This window comes from Opisthorchis viverrini (assembly GCF_000715545.1).
Source record: "Opisthorchis viverrini unplaced genomic scaffold opera_v5_3, whole genome shotgun sequence".
Lineage (NCBI taxonomy): Eukaryota > Metazoa > Platyhelminthes > Trematoda > Opisthorchiida > Opisthorchiidae > Opisthorchis > Opisthorchis viverrini.
The window spans coordinates 1,907,044-1,928,098 of record NW_008751659.1 but is presented as its reverse complement, the minus strand read 5'-3'; the positions used below and the strand labels follow the sequence as shown (position 1 = coordinate 1,928,098).

Sequence of the window (21,055 nt, the reverse complement as noted above, 5' to 3'; positions counted from 1 at the left end):
AGGAGAATGCAGATGGCTTGTTTCTGTGGTGATGTTGCATGTTCTTGGAAAATAGTTTTTGTTTTTCCTAGCAAGGTCTAGGATGGTGGCTTGTTTCCGTATGTTTTGTTCGCGGATTTCTGGTTTACAATGGTTCCACATGATACAAAATACCAGCTCGTCTTCCGTATCCCCTGTAGTCAACTTTTCGAAAAAATGTTGGAACCTCTTTTCCAGAAGTCGCCGGATCCTTTCAGACGGTCTGCGGCTCATCCGAACGCGTGCTGGTATTTTGGGACGCACATCGCGTCAGCCTCGTGAACTTTCTGGGAAATGGTCCTATATAGTTCTTCCACTGAAGCTGGTCCCAGTTTAACATGTTCAAGAAAGATGCGCACTCCTGAGTAGTCTGCATGTCAGGATAGATAGTCAATCCTCCCTCCAAGACCATTCAAAGGACGACAGATGCTTGTAGCAGATAGCACTGACGGAGCGGGCTGAAACGTTTGGAAAACTGCCACTAAAATTCAAGATTGTGAGAATTAAGTTTCGTACGTATATCGGTATAACCAGATAAACTAGAAATCCAGAATTCAGCGGAGCGTAACAACCAGCACGTAGGTATTCTAATTGGTGAATATGTACAACATATAGAATATAAAAACAAGTGAATAATGAATAGAGCAACGAATAGAGTATCAGTCATGTTCATCACATCCGCGACGCCTTGAATGAGCGTGGGGATTTTTATAGTCCAGTGGTGGTCTTGACCACAATCTTTCGTATCTTCTCGGAATGGAAACTTCAGACTCTTCACAGGTAGTGCGTTTTTCAGATACAACGTTTTGTTCGGATATCATAAGATTATCTACAAAGGACTCATTAGTATTTGAAACAGCAGGAGTGCCGTTAACAGGCTGACCTCTGGTATTGAACTCAACCTGGTCAATGTGTCTCCAATGACAAGAGAGATCATCCAAATCGAGAATAGTTACCATTCGTTTGCCATTTGATGAAAGTACCATTCCTGTTGCGGGTCGTAAATCATTACCCTTGAAAAATGTAACATCAGCCGTTTTGGCGCAGTCAAGACTTGTACGTAACGAACGAGATTTAAATAGAAGCGCGGGACTATTCCCAGTAACGGAATGAACGGCGTTTCTGTATTGCATTAGAAAATTATCAATCCCACGGTCCAATTCCACAAAAGTAGTGGGAGAGAGTGAAATAATGACAGACTTTATTGTTCGTACAAAATCCTCAGCAAGTCCATTCGACTGGGGATGTCGCGGAGCAGTAAACCGATGTCGACATCCAAGACTATTAAACCATTCCTCGAGGAATTTTGCAGTGAAGTGTGTGCCGCTGTCAGTGACCAAAATATTTGGTGCACCTTCATGGCTGAATACTTTCCTCAAGGCTTGCAGAGTGAATTCGGCGCTTGGAGACTTAGTCAGAAAAACTTCAGGCCAACGTGAATATGCGCCAATAACGACTAAAGCATAGTATTTGTCGAGAAAAGGACCACAGTAATCAGCATCAACTCGTTGAAATACGTCACAAGTAACTGGCCACGGATGCCAGTGTGAAGACTTGTTATGAATCTTATGTATACACTTAACACAATTCTTAGCAGTACTTGATATCAGCATCCAGTTCCGGCCACCAACATGACAAGCGTGCAAGGGATTTCATTTTATCGACATCCAGATGACCAGAGTGTAAATCTGCAAGAACAGCCGCTCGCTGAGTTGGTGGAATGACAACTCTATCCTCAAAACACAGCAAACCATCCGGAGTAACGGATAAGCTTTCGCGGCGACAGTAAAAGCAGGAAATCGGCGTCGTTCTTGTGCGTCCAGCCACGTCGCAGTGCAGAGAAAATGGGAGGAAAATATCTTTTAGTGTCAGCAACAAGCACATCCCGCTTGACTACTAATGGTTAAATCAACAGACAATCTGAGTTGTTTGAATCAGGGTCGCATGATGGAATTCTTGACAAAAAATCGACATGCGGAATCATTTTCGCACTACGATGAACTACTGTATAGCTGTAAGAACTCAGTGCAATAATCCACCGTTGCACCAAAGCGGCAGATGACTTCGCCGGAGACTATGTTGGATGATACAAGAATTTCAATGGTAGCAATGGTAAAGTTCGATCCAAAAAGATATTCATGAAGCCGTTTGACAGCCCAATATACAGCAACTGATTCTCGTTGAGTCTGAGAATATCCATGTTCGGCTTTTGAAAGCCGGCGGGAAATGCAAATCACTGGTCTACCACACTGTTCAAGGATTGTTCCTAATACAGTGGGAGAAGCATCAGTAATGATCGTCGAATGATGTTTGGCGGAAAATGGCTTCAAAACAGCTGAAGACTGAAGATAACCAAGCAGTGTACGCAACGTCTTCTCATGGTTGGAGGACCAAGAAAATTGATTGGAAGATATGATATCAAAAAGGTAATTTGCATGGTTGGCGAAATTGGGAATGAAACGGGAGTAATACTGGAGTGCTCCTAGAACTGAACGCAGTTCTTGTAGATTGGTTGGTGATGGCGCATTTACTAAAGGGGATAGACGTCTTGTATCAGGTTTAAAACCGCTGCCATCCACAATGTAGCCAAGGCATGAAAATGATGGGACACCGAAAGTGCATTTTTCAGGATGAATAGCTACATTGAACTCAGAAAATCCCTTCAGTAAAGACAACAGACGCATATCATGGGTAGCTTTGTCAGCAGCGTGCACAATGACGTCATCTTGGTACGTCTCAACACCCTCCAAATCTTTTGCAATAGTATTCATAACTTGCTGAAATACAGCTGGTGAAACGTTCAGACCAAAGGGAAGAAAATTGTATCGGAATAACCCAAAGGGTGTGTTGATCACGGTAAGGTTACTGGAGGCTTCGTCCAGTGGTATTTGAAGATAACCATCCTTTAGATCGATTTCTGAAAATACACTTGAACCTGATAAACGATAAAGTACATCTTGTGGCTCTTCCGTGGTGCACGTAGTAGCCGCGTATTTAGCGTAAGCCGGTAGTCACCACAAATTCTCGGAGTAATACCATCAGCCTTCAGTGGGGTAACGATCGGAGTTGCCCAATTCGATGACTCAACAGGAGTCAGTATTCCTTTCGCACACATTGAATTTAATGCTTGACGAACAGGCTCGCGTAAACCAAATGGAATAATCCGTCTCTTAAGAAATATAGGCTCTCCTGTAACTTCGAGCCTCATCTTGGGAATTTGCATGCCACCTGTGGCCTTAGAACATTTAAGAATCAGTTGCTTGAGTTCATTCTCATTCGCAGAAGTCAGTAAGGTGATACTGGTTTGCAGTAAGCGTAGAACTTTGAGTCCGACGATCGATGGTCCCGACGTTGATACCAAAAAATTACAATCGATACAGGTACCTTGTAGTAACCTCACAGGGATCGTGCAACTACCAACGAGAGGTACAGAATGTCCAGTGATACCGCGAATGTTAATATCTGTAGGCACTATCACGGCACTGGGGTAGAATGCAGTTAGATCTGATTGTGGAATGATGGACTCAACACTACCAGTGTCAACAATAAAGTCATGCTTTTGACCAGAAGCGGATATCAACGCTTTAAAAACATGTGACGAATTTTGGGACAAAACAGATAGAGAAAGAGTAGAAATATCTTCAGATAATGCCTTCACGTCAGTATTTGGGTCAGAAGTTAAGTGACACACTTTCTTGGACTTACAGACAAGTTGAATGTGTCCTGTTTTACCGCAGATAAAACACTTCGCTCGTCTGTGGGAGCATGAATATCTAGAATGGTTTCGTCCACAAGACTCACATTTCCCAAATTTTCGAGCCATCGGATTAGGGTTAGGATCAGTGAAGGGACGTGTTGATGGATTTGGGGCACGAGAATCTGTTCGAGTTTTGAATTTGTTGTTCGTCTGCATCCTTGAATTATTTCTTTTAGAATAATTTAACAAGACTGTTTCCTCAATCTTCGTCACATGCTTCACATCTTCATACTGCTCACGTATTTTCCGAATAGATGGAAATTTCTGATCCGGACAGAGTAGCAGCTTCTGCTGTAATTCGGGCAGCTGAATGCCATCAATGAGTCTATCACGCAGTTGGTCTTCCAATTAGGCACCGTAGTCACATTTGGCTGTCTGCGTCTGCAGATGTAACACGAAATCACCAACCGACTGAGAATGAGAGCGGATCAACATATTGAACCTAGCTCTTTAGGCTGCTACGAAGTTAATCGGCTTGAAGTGTTGAAGAACTTTTTTCTTCAGTGCAGTGTAAGAAATATCGACTGGAGACTCAGGATATACTAAATTTTTGATCAGAGTGTACGCCGCCTTGCCAACAAAATGTAGGAAATATGCGGTGAGTTTCTTATCACCCAAATCGGATTTTGTGAGGCATCATATGTCGAACTGTTCCAAATAATCCTCTACGTCATGCGCAGTTGAATTAACATCTAATGGTTCCATTTCGGCAGGGATGATGAATCGTTCCAATCGCGACGCCAAAATGTGAGAATTAAGTTTCGTACGTATATCGGTATAACCAGATGAACTAGAAATCCAGAATTCAGCGAAGCGTAACAACCAGCACGTAGGTATTCTAATTGGCGAATATGTACAGCATATAGAATATTAAAACAAGAGAATAATGAATAGAGCAACGAATAGAGTATCAGTCATGTTCATCACAGTCCCTGAACTGCGTTTCTAAATCAAATCATTCTCTTATTTGTCCAGGCTGGCAATCTTCTGCACGTGGAACGGTAGATGTCTGAAGTACCCTTCGTTAGCTCCTCAACAGGTTTTGTTAACTTACCTTTCCGGATGTTCCTTAAGACGCACCACCGGAAAACGGCTCGCTTCCTCTAATAAATGTCACATGATGGTCCGTGCAAACACGAATAGCAAGTATTTACTTGCACCATTCAAAACAAGGACGTTTCCGCTCAGGTATGAAGAATTTGTCTGTCTGTCACGTACGGCATTCTGTTTATTATATGGTGCAGATGTCTTTTATTTCAACTTACTTTGAAACATGCGTTCACCGTGATCAACAAGGTTTTTGGGCTTTTTTAAACATAAGATGTGCTCAGCTGCTGGTGGTAAAAAGAATTACTAATCAGCTGCCATCGTTTGGTTACGGCCTCGGGAATAAAAATGTAGAGGAAGGAAATCTCTTCGCAAACATGATAATTCTTTCAGTTTTGAGAGCTACTGGCAAACCAGTTGTTGGCTGTCGGCCAACTCCGTGAGCTACATGATAGGGCTTGAAGTCAGAAAAAAAACAAGACGATAACCTAGTTGGTTGCTAAAGATTTAATAGAAGGAATCAAGATACCGGGGTTTGATTGGAAACGGAGATAGACCGGGCTGATCCAGCATTCAGACCAACCAAAGACGGGACTCTGCAGAGTCAGATAACTGGACCATTACTTTTTCTGGTGTATAGGGACGGTTGTTTTATACAAAATACCTCAGGTATATTGGAGGTATCTGATTGCTTTCGGGGAACGAAGATTTCGGATTGCCCTTATGATCTCATAAGCAGGCTGACGGGACGAAAGTCACAGTCAAATAGGACAAAATGCCAGACCATTAGTAGAAGTAAGATCTCAACTCTTATTATTGCACCGGAAACAAAAACAACTGAGCTGCTGCTGCACTGAAGTCCAGCACAAATGCGCGTGGGCTCCCTAAAAGCGTCGCTGGGCTTAACCACATTGCTTCTACTCCTCTACAAGCCATTATTTGGGCCACATATTGAATATCCCGCACAAGCATGTCCGATATCTAAACATGACCAGCGGCGCTTCATGAGGTTTTCCTTTCTACTGGTCACAATCGTCGTGGTTTCGTAGTTACTCTACCCTTCAATAACTTTTTAGTTTCGGTATATTGCTACATTTTTTTCTGTGGTGATAGTGTAGGCAAATTGAGCTGTAAGTCCTGCGTATGACTTTCATCCAGCAAAGAGATTGAGAATGTCCTGTTTGGCTACACACACGGTTGGTTTAATATTCGGAAAAAAACTCACCAAATCGCGTACCAAAGGCTCATCTTACTCAAAATTCACACTGATAACTGTAATAATGCAGCACCCGGAAATAGTTTTTGCTTAATTTTTTAACAAAAAACCAAATGATATTCAGTGTTGTTCTAAAGTCCGAGAACTTGAGCATCCTTAATTGATCCATGTTTCCTGTGTTTAGTGGATACCATTATGGAGGCCTTCTCAGAGAGACTCTGTGCTCAAGATAGTCTCACCTAGGTACATTCCCCTCTGAGGGAGTTTACGATGCACCTCTTCACCAACCTATGTGTGATATGGATGCCAGGGACTGAGTTGCTTTCATGCTACGCTAGGGTTTCTGCACTGCTTCAAGTACGGTGTTGCTATGAATTCCAATTAGTAATACAAAAGGCTCGTCTATCGATCAACCAACCATTTGGTCGCTTTCAGTCATGCAAAGAGAAAACAACTGACCAAACTCTGTCGAATACTCTTTGCTAAATGTTCATTACGATCGTCTCGAGAAAAAGCATCGCAGTCGATAGTGGCGTTGCACTCAACAACGGACTTAGTTCAGGACCTGGCAGAGGTACACAGGGTGTTAAATAAACTTGCGAGAAAATGTTGGATGCAACAAACGAGTTTCATATCTAGAAGATTTCTCCCCTGGTCTCAAATTATTCGGCTCTAAAGAGGATCAGAGCTGTTGTTGGTCTTATAGGGCAATTTATGTCTCCAAAATCTCACTGGTGGCGTGCGAAGTGGGAAAAGCCAAAGGGATTTTGTGAACAAGATGAAAACACATAAGGTAGCAATTGGTGGCTTTTTGTTGACGACCATGCTTTAATTGCATGGTTCTTTGCGGGAGTACAGTGTACACTAGCAACCTTCACGTAAGGAGCATTACGTTTTGAGCTAAATGTTACTGTTTCTAAAACGGCTGTCCTCTGCTCACCTGTTCATGGGATGCGCAGAAATTTGGTTAACAAAGGTGAATGGTTGTGAGATAGCGTCCTCTCAGATTTTTACTTCTAGCAACTGCTCCAGGTGATACACGCAGCAGACCAAAAAAGCCTCTGGTGGGTGGTAATTCACTGATAAACACACCTCTCTTATCTCTAAAGAAGAGCACCTGAATCACTCAGTTGAATGCTTTCAACAATAAGCTAGTCAGCTCCCTGTAATTGCTTAATCAGCTTCCCGGCAGGTGACAGAATTCTCCATAATGAACTCGAATGCCTTTTTCCCCTCAGGCGTCACCTAGCTACCGATGCTTACAAACTCCCATTGTCTCTATTTGAGGATGGAAGTGAACTCCTCAGTTGGTGCCAACCTGGCCTTCTGTCTGAACGAAAGAGACCGTCTGAACAACCTGAGTTGAGTCGATAGTGGTGACGGAAAGTTTGTTCACGTAAAATATAGCAACTACAGAGGGATTAGTTTGACCCATTGTTAACAGAGTGCGTTGGTTAGTCTTCTTCTTTCTAAGAAAGGGCACAAAGATGAAAGTGAAGGACAGCAAGGGGAAATTTGAAGGGGAAGGGGTTGTGTGGCAGCCAAGTGGTTAAGGCATTAAACTGGAAATCCAATGGGGTCTCTCCGCGCAGTTTCGAATCCTACCCACGGCGCCAAAATGTAGTAATGGAGTTCAGCACGCAAGTCGGTATTACCAAACGAATTAGAAATTCAGAATTCAGCACGGCGTAACAAGTAGCACGTGCTTATTCTAACTGATGCGTGCGTACAGCACTTGAAACATTAAAGCGATAGAATAACGGATAGAGCAATGAATAGTGCATTAATCAGGTTCACCACACACACATACCATCAAGAGTGTCAGCAACAGCATGAATATGTCCGCCCAACAATCTTTGTGTCCCTTGATTTCAGGAGTGCCTTCAGCTCTGTCAGCCGGTTGGTTTTTCTCAACACACTTGTGCTCCAAAAGCTCATGAATAGTATGCACTTCTGGTATCCACATATCTGTGGACACATGAAAGTTTATAGGGGGCTCTCCAAAGGCTTTCCAAAGAGCAATGATATCCGACAAAGATGCCCATTTCCCCCGGTTTCGTTCAGTTTCATCATTGATGATGTAATATGGAAAACGTCAAAAGGGCTTCAAAACCCCGTGTTCAAGTTCTCCTGAGCGAGAACGGACAACTAAGGATAAGCAGACGACACTGCTCTCGGTTTCGTAAAATTGGGTGATTCGCAAACTACCAAAAATACTGACCAAGATCATCCAGTCCTCTGGGATTGTTTTGTGCCAGCAAAGCGCAAAACCATGCTGCAGAACGTACGTCTCTGAGAATTAAGGGAGCGGTTCTGGAAGTTGTGAAATTTCACACGTAACTCTGAATGTGTATTAGCTCTGACAGTAATGTGACAGTTAAAGGGAATGCAAAGTTTTGAAGAGAAGATTCACCTTTGCCAGTTAGCATCATCTGTGATGTAAAGAGGCATCTCACTGGGTCTCAGACGGCTTGTATATCAGACTGCAGTAGGGGCTGCGGCGTTGTATGGCTGCAAGATTTGGATACTTCGAAGGAAAAATCTGAGCATATTCCGGTCTTTGACCGGAACAAGGTGTACTGGTAAGTCTTATTAGCAGTCTGTCCCTTTATTCTCGGGCTATGAGGATTTGTCAGAATTCACCCACACTTCTCTTCTTGCAAACTGCTTATCGCTGTTATCATGTGAAAGGTAAACGCCATTATTAACTGCTGACACTCTTTATGACCATGACCTGTTATTGATTGAAATTGAGTTTAATATTCCGGGAATACGACTTCAGATAACCTGTTGTTCGTACAGACATGAGACTGAGAAGATATTCATATGCATCAAATTTGCGCACCATGTTACCAATACTTGAGTTACCTGATCGAAACCTTTTTTTGGGTGGGGGGGGGGGCGCTGAACCGAAACAATTTTTTTACCAGCCCTGAAACAAAACAGATTTATTTGGCATTTTATTCCAAATTAGTGAAACGTTTTGGAATAATATTTTTTACAGAAATGAGCGGAGTGTGAAAGCTTTCGGGCCATGGTGGTCGTGGCAAACCAGATGGTTCCGGGGATACCAGGAATTATATCACAGAAATTGCTGGAAGATATGTACCCTGGAATATTGTACCCTGATTACTATACAAAATACTTCATTTTCAAGAAATCAAGGTAATCACTGGAATCAATATTTGGTCGAAATTTGGATCCGCAGCGTTTTTCCAACATTTTTAACTTTTTCTCGGCATCACACAGCAACATAGTGGCGGTTCGTCTTTGTAGTGTTCGACTTAGCCCAGCATCAGGAAAGGCCGCAACCCGTCCAACTTCCTTCAGTCTCGTTACTTCTGTAAAGAAAAAAATGAAGCAATATAAAACGGAAAAGGGAGCTTTTTAATTCTCATGAGATATGTTCACCGGCTTACTTGATATGGACAAGAGGTTATCTTGTTCCAACGGGATTTTTAGTCTGGCTATTACGTGCTACCTACTAGGCAGCTTTGGCTGAATTTTCATCCTTTGTAAAGGTACACTGTTCAACTATGGTGGTCACATCATTCCTCACTTTGTGCAATGAGAATAGACGTGTGAACTAACATTCCTTTTTTACCATCTGTTTCCAACAAAAACCAATGGAAACCATAATTTTTCTCCAACCTAACCTGAAATAATATGTTGCATGAATTTTGCGTCATGTCAATTGAAGATGACTTTGATTCCGTCAGGTTACCAATACTAGTGGCAAGTGGTGACGTTGATGTGTGGCAAAGATATATCCGTACCGTTAAGACAAATCAACTTGGAGACCCAGTTTTGGCCCCAAAAACAGAGTACTTACAATGAAACTGTTTACAGTGCAGAGGAAATTGATAAAATTTACATTAGTGGGGACGTTTTGCTCAATGTTCCATTTTTAGCCTTTTATGTGACACTGATTCCTAGACTAGCATGTAGTCGGGGACGGAACTATCCGTTACTGTGAACATTCTATTTTTTTGGTAAACTGCAACACCGAAGAACGAAGATATGTTATGGAGGCGTTTGACTGTAAATCTTCAGCGGTCAAACATCACTTGGTAACCGTACTCCTTAAATTAAGCGAACAGCTTGCATATTGTGAAACTTGTGAGTTCACGAAAATGGTTGTAAGTAGCCATATTATTCTGGGGCGTGAGGTCATGAGCGACAATTCAGGGTTGGATAATTCGACAAAAATCTGACTTAAACCTGAAGAGCAATTAAAATGAAAATGTGCTTATCGCCGGCGGTTATTCTGCAGACCATTGTTTTTCTTATGGTACGTTGGAATAATTGCATCCGGGCACAGCCAGAGTTGAGCAAGGTTTTACTGACCAAAACGCAGCCCGCATTCTTCGTGTCTGTTTTTGGCTTTCACAATTTTGTCACTGGCCTGATATAGGGGTTTCGCACCTTTGTTTGGCCAGCATTCGTATTGTGACGATTAAATTTACCAAGGCTATAGATCAGTACAAGAAAACAATATTTGCCGCGTACTCGCAGACGATAGATGAAAAATTGTTGAATACCGTGGTGCTCGATTTGTTTTGCAGCCAACAGCTGGATCTCTTTCTTAATTTGATGAAACTCTTCATCACATGGCTTTTGGAGCACTGTTCATGTAATACACTGTATACCAAAGGGGTTTATTTTGTGTTTACAAGGGTAGTGTGGATAAAGTGAGTATTTTCAATGGTGGTAAACGGTAGGTTCGCCAATTCTGCGCAAATCAAGACCGGCCGGTTGACCATAGGAATTCTCATCTAAGTACACTTCAGTTGCAACAGAATGACAAAAGATTGAGTAAAAGTGAACGTATACACAAATAAGCCAACAATCCACCTGTTGGTTAGCCTTCCTTGAAAGACAGGTTAGTCTGAGGGCTAAACACTAAAACCATGCTTATCTTTGGTTTACGTTTCAGTCTCTGCAGCCAACACACCGCTGTGTAAGAAGCAATAAGACATTTCGGATGGGATAGGCGGCACCATTTAAACCATGTTCTCATTTTGAAGATTGTCTGCCACGCGGCGCAGAATAGATCTACCAGACCAATGTGGGATTCACTATTTGGTGATGCAACACATTGCATAAAAACTATTGAATTACGCGATATTTTTGGTTTTTTTATCCTGTGAACGCACTATAGAAAAACCAGTAGAAAGGACCGGGGATTGAAATAAAAATAAAGATCAAAATGTGCATATAAACGCAGTATTTGCACACGCAAAGTAATAATCAACGGTTGGCGGATTTTTTATAGCAGAAAAATGCCACCTTATATTGAGTGCGTAAATTTTGCAGTTTTTCATTTGCTTTCGTGTCTTCTCATTGAGTCACACCCCAACAGGGCAATGAGATGTTTTATTTTGTACGTTTCTTAGACCGATTAGAACCTGGAAAGACATACATCTCCAATATGATGTGGTATCAAGTTGAAAAATACCGGAATTATACTTGTAATGCACTACTCATAAGGTTGCTGAAAATTCGACGACAGCCCTCGACCGGTTCCGCCCTTCTTGGGGTTCATCAAGTAGGCGCAGTCCTCGGGCTTCCGTCAACCTTATGTTCTACTTGAAACCAAATTGCACGAATTCAGCGAACATACACTCATTTGCAAACTAATTAGGTTTCTCGAGAAACTCACCTGGAACGCAGCTGAATCTCTCGTTTGTGATGTTTCCAGGCAGCACATTCAGTTGCTTGGAAACATCACAAACGAGCGATTCAGCTGGGTTCCAGGTGAGTCTCCGGAAAAACCGAATTAGTTTGCAAATGATTGTACATTCGCTGGGACCGGAAGTAGATTTTAAAATCCTTGCAAAACGGCTCATCACCAGTAAGTACTTTGAAATGTGCTTCTCAGCGCATATGTTAGGAATATAAAATGGTGTATGAACTCAACAAGGCAAGCATACCTCCAAGCTCCAAGTGCCTTGCAATACTGCGATCAACTTCTGGGAGGAGTTGCTTCAAAATTCCACCATATGTTTCATCATTCCCGTTCTGATTTCGGGTCGGATTTTCGTAGCCAACTTGAAATCTCCCTTTAGAGCTAGTCCTTTCTACCACGGGCTCTTCTTGGTCTAGGGACCAACTGGAGTTGTGTACATTTGTCAGAGGGCGATTGTTTGCTTGACTGATTGGATAGCTACTGCTGTCTGTTGTCTCGGGTTGAAGTTCGGATGGTTTTCTTCCTGGAGCTTTTGTTTCAGCTGAATACTGACCGTGTATGATACATGTTGGTAGTACGCCTGTATGCTGGTTGCAATGTGGAACCGCACTACACTGTACGGGGTAACTATTGGATGTAAGGGAGAAAAAATTCTGAACTGATAGTTGTGCTTTTTGCGTATACAATGAAGATCCCATCATTACTCGTAACCATCAATGATGGTCACCAGTCCCACAAACACGTTAGCTAGAAGCATCCAAATTGAACAGTTTTAAAAACCAAGCGTAAGCTTTCAGCCAAACACATACACACACACACATACCAAAGTCTGGTGAAAAGGGCAATCGTCACGTCATACCACAAACTTCACACCCAACGCAGGAGTGAAGCACACTGAGACTAGCATGAACACTCAAACATCAGCGGATTTCGTTGCGTGCAAATGTATAGTTCTACACCGTGAATTTATCTAAGAAAAAAAAACGATACTGAAATGAAGCATCTGTGTTTGAGATATTCGTTCTTTGACAGGACTACCATATCATGATTCATTTATTTACGGTATTACAAGTATTTCATTTTGCAACTTAGCATTCATTCGAATAACAACATGATCACGACAACTTCTTTACGGTATCTGTTTGTAAAGGAATGGACTTTGCATGCTAGTGGTCAACCGACGTCCAACATGAACGAGCTTGCCAACACTTGCAGGGCTACTTGGGCTCGCGCACTGCTGTGGTGAAGCAAACAGGTAGCGCGCAGCAAAATATGCTACTGCTGATGCGCCCGTAAAATTGAAGTGAGGCCAGAAGAAATGAGATTACCGACCAAATTGTTGGAATCATTTTGGTAGTCACTAGCCAGCCTTGATATGACCGCATTAGATTGAACGCCAATACCATATCGACGAACAACGTGATGCTGTCGTCTGTCGGTCGAATTGGGTTTTAGCAGGCTTCCGCACGTTCCACTCCCCTCATCCGTTGAGGACATCCAGAAACAAACTACTACGACTGTTAGGTACAAATGCAGTAGGGGCATAGTTATATCTGAGAACTTGAGTAAATTTGTCACAAACTACCAGTTAAAGCTTCGCGACTGACAGGGAGGAAACACTAATCCACTGACGCAACTGACCCTGTTTATGTAGGTGCGTCTACGTGCTGATGGTTGATGTAACACTGTATTCCTAATCTTTAGATGTATGGTGATAACTGTATTTGTTTCCTGAACTTCACCTCGAAATCGAATCTGCGTTCGCAAACAGTTGTTGTTGCTCGCCATTTAGTGAATCATTCGAGTAAAGTTCAGCGAAATTTCCTTCCAGCAATATTGCGAGTATTTTAAACCTGAAAGTAGGCACTTTCCGATGGAGTTTGGGAAAGAACCCACAAATTTATTGCTGGACAACTTTTCGCTTTTAATACAAAAGCTTCATCAAGATGGGTGAACAGGATACGATGCTACGTGTGAATAACGGCGTTCTCTAGAAAATTGAAACAACTAAACTAATCATCTAGTGATATTGCCAGAACAATGGCTAAACACTATTGGACAAACTTCTTCCTCATAATTATTGTTAGAACAGTTATTCTTAACCCCATGCACTGTAGTCAGACAAAACGGTGTTCTTGGTGGGACGATTTGAAAACGTGAGACAAACCTACCCGATAACAACATTCTCCCAATATTTCACTGTCGACCTACCGGTGTGGGGGTTACAGGCGGACAGCCACATGACATTTACTTATTTGATAGGGTTGTTTGAATCGACATTCATCTGAAGCTCACAATCATGGAGAGATCAAATGTAGTTGCTTAATATAGATAGTAAGCGGAAGTACAACCCATCCGACTGGAGTTGTTGCTTTTAGAATCATAAATTCATGACAATGTTTCCTCAAGTTGATTAAGAGATCCATGATTGCTGTGGTTCACTGAAACCAAGGTTCCGATTTCCATCAACATGAGAGGATCTAGAGGGCTACGGCTACAATATTCCCGGCTAATTTATTTGGGATGTGTAACATTCCACCAAAGCAGTAATGTTATTCCCCAAAATATGGCCACCTTTTTAGTTGTGATTGTAATTCGGTCAATTCAGGTAGTCTAAAAGGATCAGTAAAGACCACTTGTCCAAGGCACTGACGGTTTGATGTTGTTACCTAAAATTGAAGGAGATATTACGGAACTAATGATGTGAACTATCGAGGCTGAAATCATTCCACCGGAGCTCTTTTGCATCGTGCGCCCTAGGCCACAGCGTGATCGGATATCAGACAAAAAGGTAGTACTGGAAAAGCGAAACTGAAGAGAAGAATAAAGACTATTTAAAGGGTAGTAATTTATATGCAATTAAGAAGAAATACCGTAAGTGACGAAAATTTGATATTTAATCCGAATGAGATCCTTCAGTGAATTGTTTCACATAGCATCTTGAAGATACAATAATGCTACACAGGTCATCTCGCCCTAAGGAGGCGTGAAGACGGCAGTTACGGTCAGAATTAGCTCATTGGGTATAGCTATTAAAATCTTTACGGTTTGATTTAGTCTATATTACGGTGTTCTGGGGAAAATGTGTGTAGTTAGGAGACTCACGTCGGGCCAGGAAGACTGAATGGAGCAACCACTGGATAGCTTGAAAGTACACTGGTAGTTGGGTATGGCGGAGGTACTGTGGGCCAGTTAGAATATGCAAACGTCTGACTACTGTTTTGAGATACTCTCGCTTTCTTCTCCAATTTTGCAATGAGTCGCTCGTTCTCCCCAGCCAACCAATCTCGATCAGCCTGTAAATCCATGACGCGTTGCTGTAATGCTGAGAGTTCTCTGTTGGTTATTGCTGCTCGACGAATCTCACTGACGAGAGCTGGAATATCCTGTCAAAGTAAATAGTTTAAATGCGAAAACATGAGGTTGAATTCGCCCAGTCCTACATACTGCATAGAATTACATACCGGATGAGCTAAATCAGTTGTTCTGAGACATCACAATTTTTGTATCAAATGCCATTATCACAATCCTTTCCGAACCCTACTTTAAGTTAGTGACCAAGGGTATCACTTAAGTTGACAATCAAAAATGTATAAAACTGCCCAGATGTATAAGGCCTACTGACGTTGTTAGGCTTTTATAATTCGATGCCACAGAATTCCGGCTGAGACTTGCACCGTCACAGATTAAAAGCAAAAAAACCAGCAGCTCTCGAAGGTTAAGTTGGATGAATTGTAACAATATGACCAGACCTTTCCTTTGGTGCCAGTGCTAACAGCCCACTTGTGTGAGACCGTGTGATCAGGTCACTTGATTCAATAACTGTGAGAATTTGTTCCAAAGACTTGGACGAGTCACAAAAGAAACTAGAACAAGAATCACAGCGTCTACCGCATTTCCACCTATCTAACAAGTGCCCAAAACAGACTAAGATATAAAAGGACCGCTCCTGATTCACGCTTGGGAAAATCGACGTTCGGTTGTTTGAGCTACATCTCTAAGGATACCACGTCAAGAAGCTGCGACTAGCCTACCTTAGCTCCTAATCTGCAATCGACTCTCGTATCGTGTTGTGATAACACAGTCTCTACTCTTTTAATGACCGCTTTTGCGAATTTCTCTGTCCGTTAGAATCAGGGTCTCAGCAATATGTTAAGTTCCATGGATCTGTAAAATCGACCGACAATCCAACTCTCTTGGTTCGATAAATAACGCAACACTCACATCTGGCTCAGCTGACTCATATTTACTCAGTTGCCAGTCACTGTCGAAACAAATGGTTCACCTTGACAAAACCAACTACACATATGTTTCCTCAAAATGCTATGATATCTCACTTCTGGTTTCATTTTTCCTGGGGCTTATCAGATAGTCGTAGTCCCCGAAATTCCATGACCTAGCTGGCAAACTGATTTGTAACTTATCTTGATATTTCACTAGAGTGGTTCACCTGGTAATGCATAATGTTAGCACGGATCAGCGAATACAATTTTCAATGTGTCATTGAGACCTAACTGGATGCAAGCTGTCTACAAAAGGCACCGGTGGTATATTGATACATTTGCTAGGATGACTGTGGCTGTGCTGTGGAAATGAGCCGTAGATAGAGTCAACATGAAGGTATGAGCGTGGCGTCAGTTAACAGTACTTAAAACGGTGTTCCTCAGCGCTTTACTAATGATTTTGCAAGTTTGCTTCTTTAAGAAGATGGTGATGCAGAAAATTCCAAGCTAGGTTTTACATTGGACCTTCAGCTTTGCATCTCATTAGGGCTACACCATTCACTTAAAGCGGCGAATTTTCCTGTCAAAAAGCACCGATCAGCTGGTTGAATCAAAATAGTGTGAACTTTGAGGGAAAATGAAATAATTTGTGTAGCATGTATTTTGTCAGACTACGCATCAGAGGGACTCACGTTGGGCGTCAGTAGATTCAGGCAGTGGGGACCAGGTTGAACGCCATTTTCACCTTCATACCTGGAAATAAATTATGTAATAAGGTTTATTCATCCTCCAACTGTGAAAGATGGTTGTAATTCAAAGTGCAATGCACTGCTTAACGAAACATCCTGTACTACATACAGCCTGATTCAGATACTATATATTATATTTATGTATATACTATATTCAGATGGTAGTCATTACGTAATAAATAACTTCCTATGTAGTAGCAACAGGGGCTTCTGGATTTCTGATAGACGTGGATTTTAATAAATGTCATCTGGTAGACGTGGGTAAGTAGTGCTGGTAGTATTTTGTATCTATCTCATTCACTTTGGAAATCATTGATAGTAAGCATCTCACGAATTCCAGTGAGGAAATAAACCAGCATCTTCAAAACTGACAGATAAAGACTATGTCATTCGGTCCGGGGTAACTGGTCAGAGGATCTGCAAGCAAAGCTAGTTGTTTATTCTGAAATAATGACTTGGAAAAAGGTATGTTAGTCAATCCGGCTCAATCTACCAGGATTTCTTCACATTGGGAGAGGATAGAGACCACGATAAATTTAGGGTAAAACTTAGAGGCCCAACTACAACAATAGATAATGGGGGACTTATTCGTCTAAAAGAAGAATATTTTATTCATAAAAATTTATGTAATTATCATGACTTCTAAGGCACGTGTCTGGCGTCTCGTATAAAAAACATGCCGTAATTATTATCGTGGACAGCAATAGACTAGCAGTGGAGACTGGCGCTTAAACACCGTACAACCACGGAAGAATAGTGCCCTAGTGAAAGGCGAACGAGGGCTTATAATGGACAGTCAAGGTACATATACTTTTCCGAAACCAGCAAAATAAAGACATCTGAGCGTCATTTCGGAACAAGGTGTTCTCATAGAGGTTGACTGAACTTATTTTGCGAGCTTCACCCAAAATGAACTTAGTATATAACGACAAAAATGGTTGTCCAGACAGTTTGGCCATTATAGACAGCTAGTTTTCACAATCTGTAGAGCTTCAAAAGTACGTAGTGCATTTCCCAACTACGTAAATCCGATAATCAGTGATTGCTGCTTGAGTGGATCGGGGTCATTATCAACTGCTTACTTACTGCCTGCTTCATCGAGTGCCTACTTCAGTCAATCAGCGGTGGATATTCTACGAAGACGTCGATGTTTCAACACCTGGACAACTTCGAGGTCTTTAGGCCGAACATTCATAGAGAAGGACTTTCCTCATTGCCGTTTTGCAAACACGGTCCCGCTTACTGCATCGGGTTAAGAAGTTTCATAACTTTACAAGCTTCCCTACCTGTTGCCATTTCAAAGGTCCTGTGTTCCTATCAAGTTTATATATCCACACTCAGGATACACCTGAGCTGAGGCCATACGGGTCTTCTGTCTGAATTATACTTAACGTTAGAAAACATACGAAGCCTCGCATCGGGGATCGACAGTGACCGTTCTGAAATCCCGTGCTGTTTATTCAGGTTTCAGAAACATCATATAACCCCAACCAAGAAAGGCGGTGATTACTTTGTTCCTCGCGCCATTGACGCCTCCTGAGATTACAGCTGTTGAAACAGGTGATTTTGATAAAAAATTTTAAACCATAAATTTCAGAGTTTTAGACGGCCAAATAAGGAGCTTGGTGCTTAGATTTCTGCCAAGATTTACCGAAAATATATACCGATGGATAGCATAACATGAATCGCTGTGAGTGGTCCAGAAATATCGACAAGCAAGAGCAAAACCTCGCCACAGATTGCTAACGACAATGTGATCAATCTGGTCCCGTGGATGCCCAGGCGCCCCGATGCATAACAGAGGTTGCCTTGTCTAAATCTATTACTACTTAGGAACAGTTGATGCTCAGTGCAATTGCCGTTGTCATGAAGTCTCAAGCCAAAGTGACAACAAAGTCCCAAGTCATGCCTTTTATGAAATGGGCCAACGCAATTGTGCACTGAGATTGCGGGTGTCTAGGACAGTATATGAAATCCACGTGCTGGATGGAAGAGTGGCTAGTCATAGCCTCCCACGCTGGATCAGAACCGGAGCTAGTTAATACGTACGCAGTAAAAACAGATGAATAACAGATAATAGTTATGCTTTTTCGATTTCATATACAGGCTGACAAGAGACATCTCAAAAGAGGTCACTCATGAGGGTCCGATCGAGTAAAGATGCCTTAGCTTGGGTGTAGAAACCATCTCTTGCGTAAAACACTCCAGTAGATGCAGAATTGTGTTTTGTAGACAGTAGCCTCTAGATAACGAAATGATCTAAAGCCCCATGTGCCCTACGTGTATCTTGTATTCTAGTTTCGGAAAAGCGGCAAATGACTATCAATAAAATGTCAAGAGTTAGCCCAACGGTAGATTGTGAGACGATATGCTTCAGAATTCGTAAATTAAACGTCGTGATAAAACCAGGGGAGCAGGGTTTGAGAAGCGGGCGCAAAGCGGTAGTCGTGAGCTGTAGCATGCTATTGGTCTTTTCTCTGGATGCAAAGACTCCTGGCCTATAGTAGTTATGTAGAAGAGTTCTAGATAAATGGGACAAGTTAGTTAGTGAGTTAGTGATAGCTCAGCTGGCAGAATAACTATCATGGAAACGAAATTTTTTATTATTCTTTAATCCGATCGTCCAGTTAATTGTTTATAGCTTGGTTATTTGAAGTTTTCTTCAAAACCTGAAAGAGTTAGCGTCAGGCTAAACTCAACAACAGCACAGAAATAGATAACTTGGTATCAGGAGACAGCACTGAGGCTTGAATTAAGGGAACAGTTCATCCATATGTGCGCCTTCGTTTCTGGCTTTGTTCTTTGATGAAGATGCACACGGCGCATCCAGCCGGACATGCTCATCTGGTTGCCTTTTATGACTAGCGTAAATGCATCACAACTATACAGAAACATAGGTCCCAGAAACGGTATGCTTACTGGACATGCACTGACTTTCTTTCAGCTTTCCTTTCTTCCAAAGTTTTTTCATGTATCTGAACAAAGACAAGAAGACTACATTAAATTGGTAATGCACTCAATAACTTCATCGCGATGAAATTAGACAGAAGCGATTACCTAATAAAAGTCCTACTCCAGATATTATTGTTTCAAGTGGACCGGGTGGTTGCGCGAAACAAAAGTTCATAGGACCATGCTGATGTCAGTCCACAATACATATGAAAGTAAATATGTATATAGAGATATGCATACGTGTTCCACTACCTACAATCATTAGAGATACTTATAATCCACCAGAAATCATAAGAATACCAGTGCCTGAGCAGTTATTGTTTCAAGAGCTGGCATTCGTTATGCACAACAAAGTGCTTATTCGTAGCTCGTATAGATAAGTAACCTATCCTAGGGAACGTCACATACCTCTGGTTCTTAGTACGGTCCCTGTGCTTGATTTTCTATCAATAAGCACAATAAATGACTACCCTTGTGCTTTGAAAGTTTGTGAACGGTGATCCTTATCATTGACTTCTGTTTATATGCATGATATGAAGTCGGAACGCATGAGAAGCTGGAAGGACGTCAGCATACAATAGCTGTTTATTTACGGGGCAACCTGGCATCAAATTCTATACAAAATTCATGTGCTTAATTGTAATGTTTAGCATGGGATCTGTTCGGTTGGCAATAGACTGTATGCTGAAGTCGGTATTGAGACATCCCTTCTCGTTCCAACGACTCCTCCGAGAAATTTAACTGCACGTTCTTATTATACTGATATTGAGTAAATGTATCACTCCTAGTTGAGAACATCGATAAAAACCATGTGATTTTTATTCAATGTGGTCAGATCCACAGTAACACCACCTGACCGTCTGCATGTCCGAAATTGTTATTCCCTGTTGGTCGGAGCTCAAGTAGCTTGTTAAGTAACAAATAGGTCACTTAGTAGTTCGCATAGTTAAGTGTGCATCTAATTGATAAAAACTCCTTTCGCGTCCACGGTCAGTGCTTAATCGCCGCATCCATAGCAGTACAAAACTGAGGCAGAAGAAGGTTTTCCGTGAGGTCTGTACATAATTGCAAGTTGAATTGAATGTACTTTCCTATGAGAACTAACCACACCTGTAGCCACAGTATAGAACCACGGTGTAAATATATATTACAGTAGTGAATCGTCAGTACCGAGCCATGTGTAATAAGTCACATCGACAGTTCTGAGAACAGTGTTAATATAAAGAATTGCCGTTCAACTTCTATTGTCCTTGAATTCTTTCCTTTAACTAACTTTATTTATGTATGTACGTATGCATATATGTGGTATAAATATAGTTTTGGCTACCGTTTTCTTTTTATGAGGAAAGCGACGTCTCACCTCAGCAAGACGCTGGAATTCCTAATTCACATAGCCGTTCCCCT

The 21,055-nt window shown here is 41.8% G+C and overlaps 1 protein-coding gene across 1 annotated transcript in view; it reads right to left on the bottom strand.

The window, feature by feature from the left end:
- Nucleotides 1-8,965: 8,965 nt before the first annotated feature.
- Nucleotides 8,966-21,055, bottom strand: part of T265_00319 (hypothetical protein) — a gene marked incomplete at both ends in the record, with an annotated part of 53,756 nt that continues 41,666 nt past the window's right edge. The window contains 5 exons of the mRNA XM_009164064.1: nt 8,966-9,379; nt 11,972-12,354; nt 14,833-15,113; nt 16,643-16,703; nt 19,619-19,674. Coding sequence (XP_009162328.1) covers nt 9,171-9,379; nt 11,972-12,354; nt 14,833-15,113; nt 16,643-16,703; nt 19,619-19,674 — 990 coding nt within the window. The remainder of the gene's footprint in view (nt 9,380-11,971; nt 12,355-14,832; nt 15,114-16,642; nt 16,704-19,618; nt 19,675-21,055) is intronic.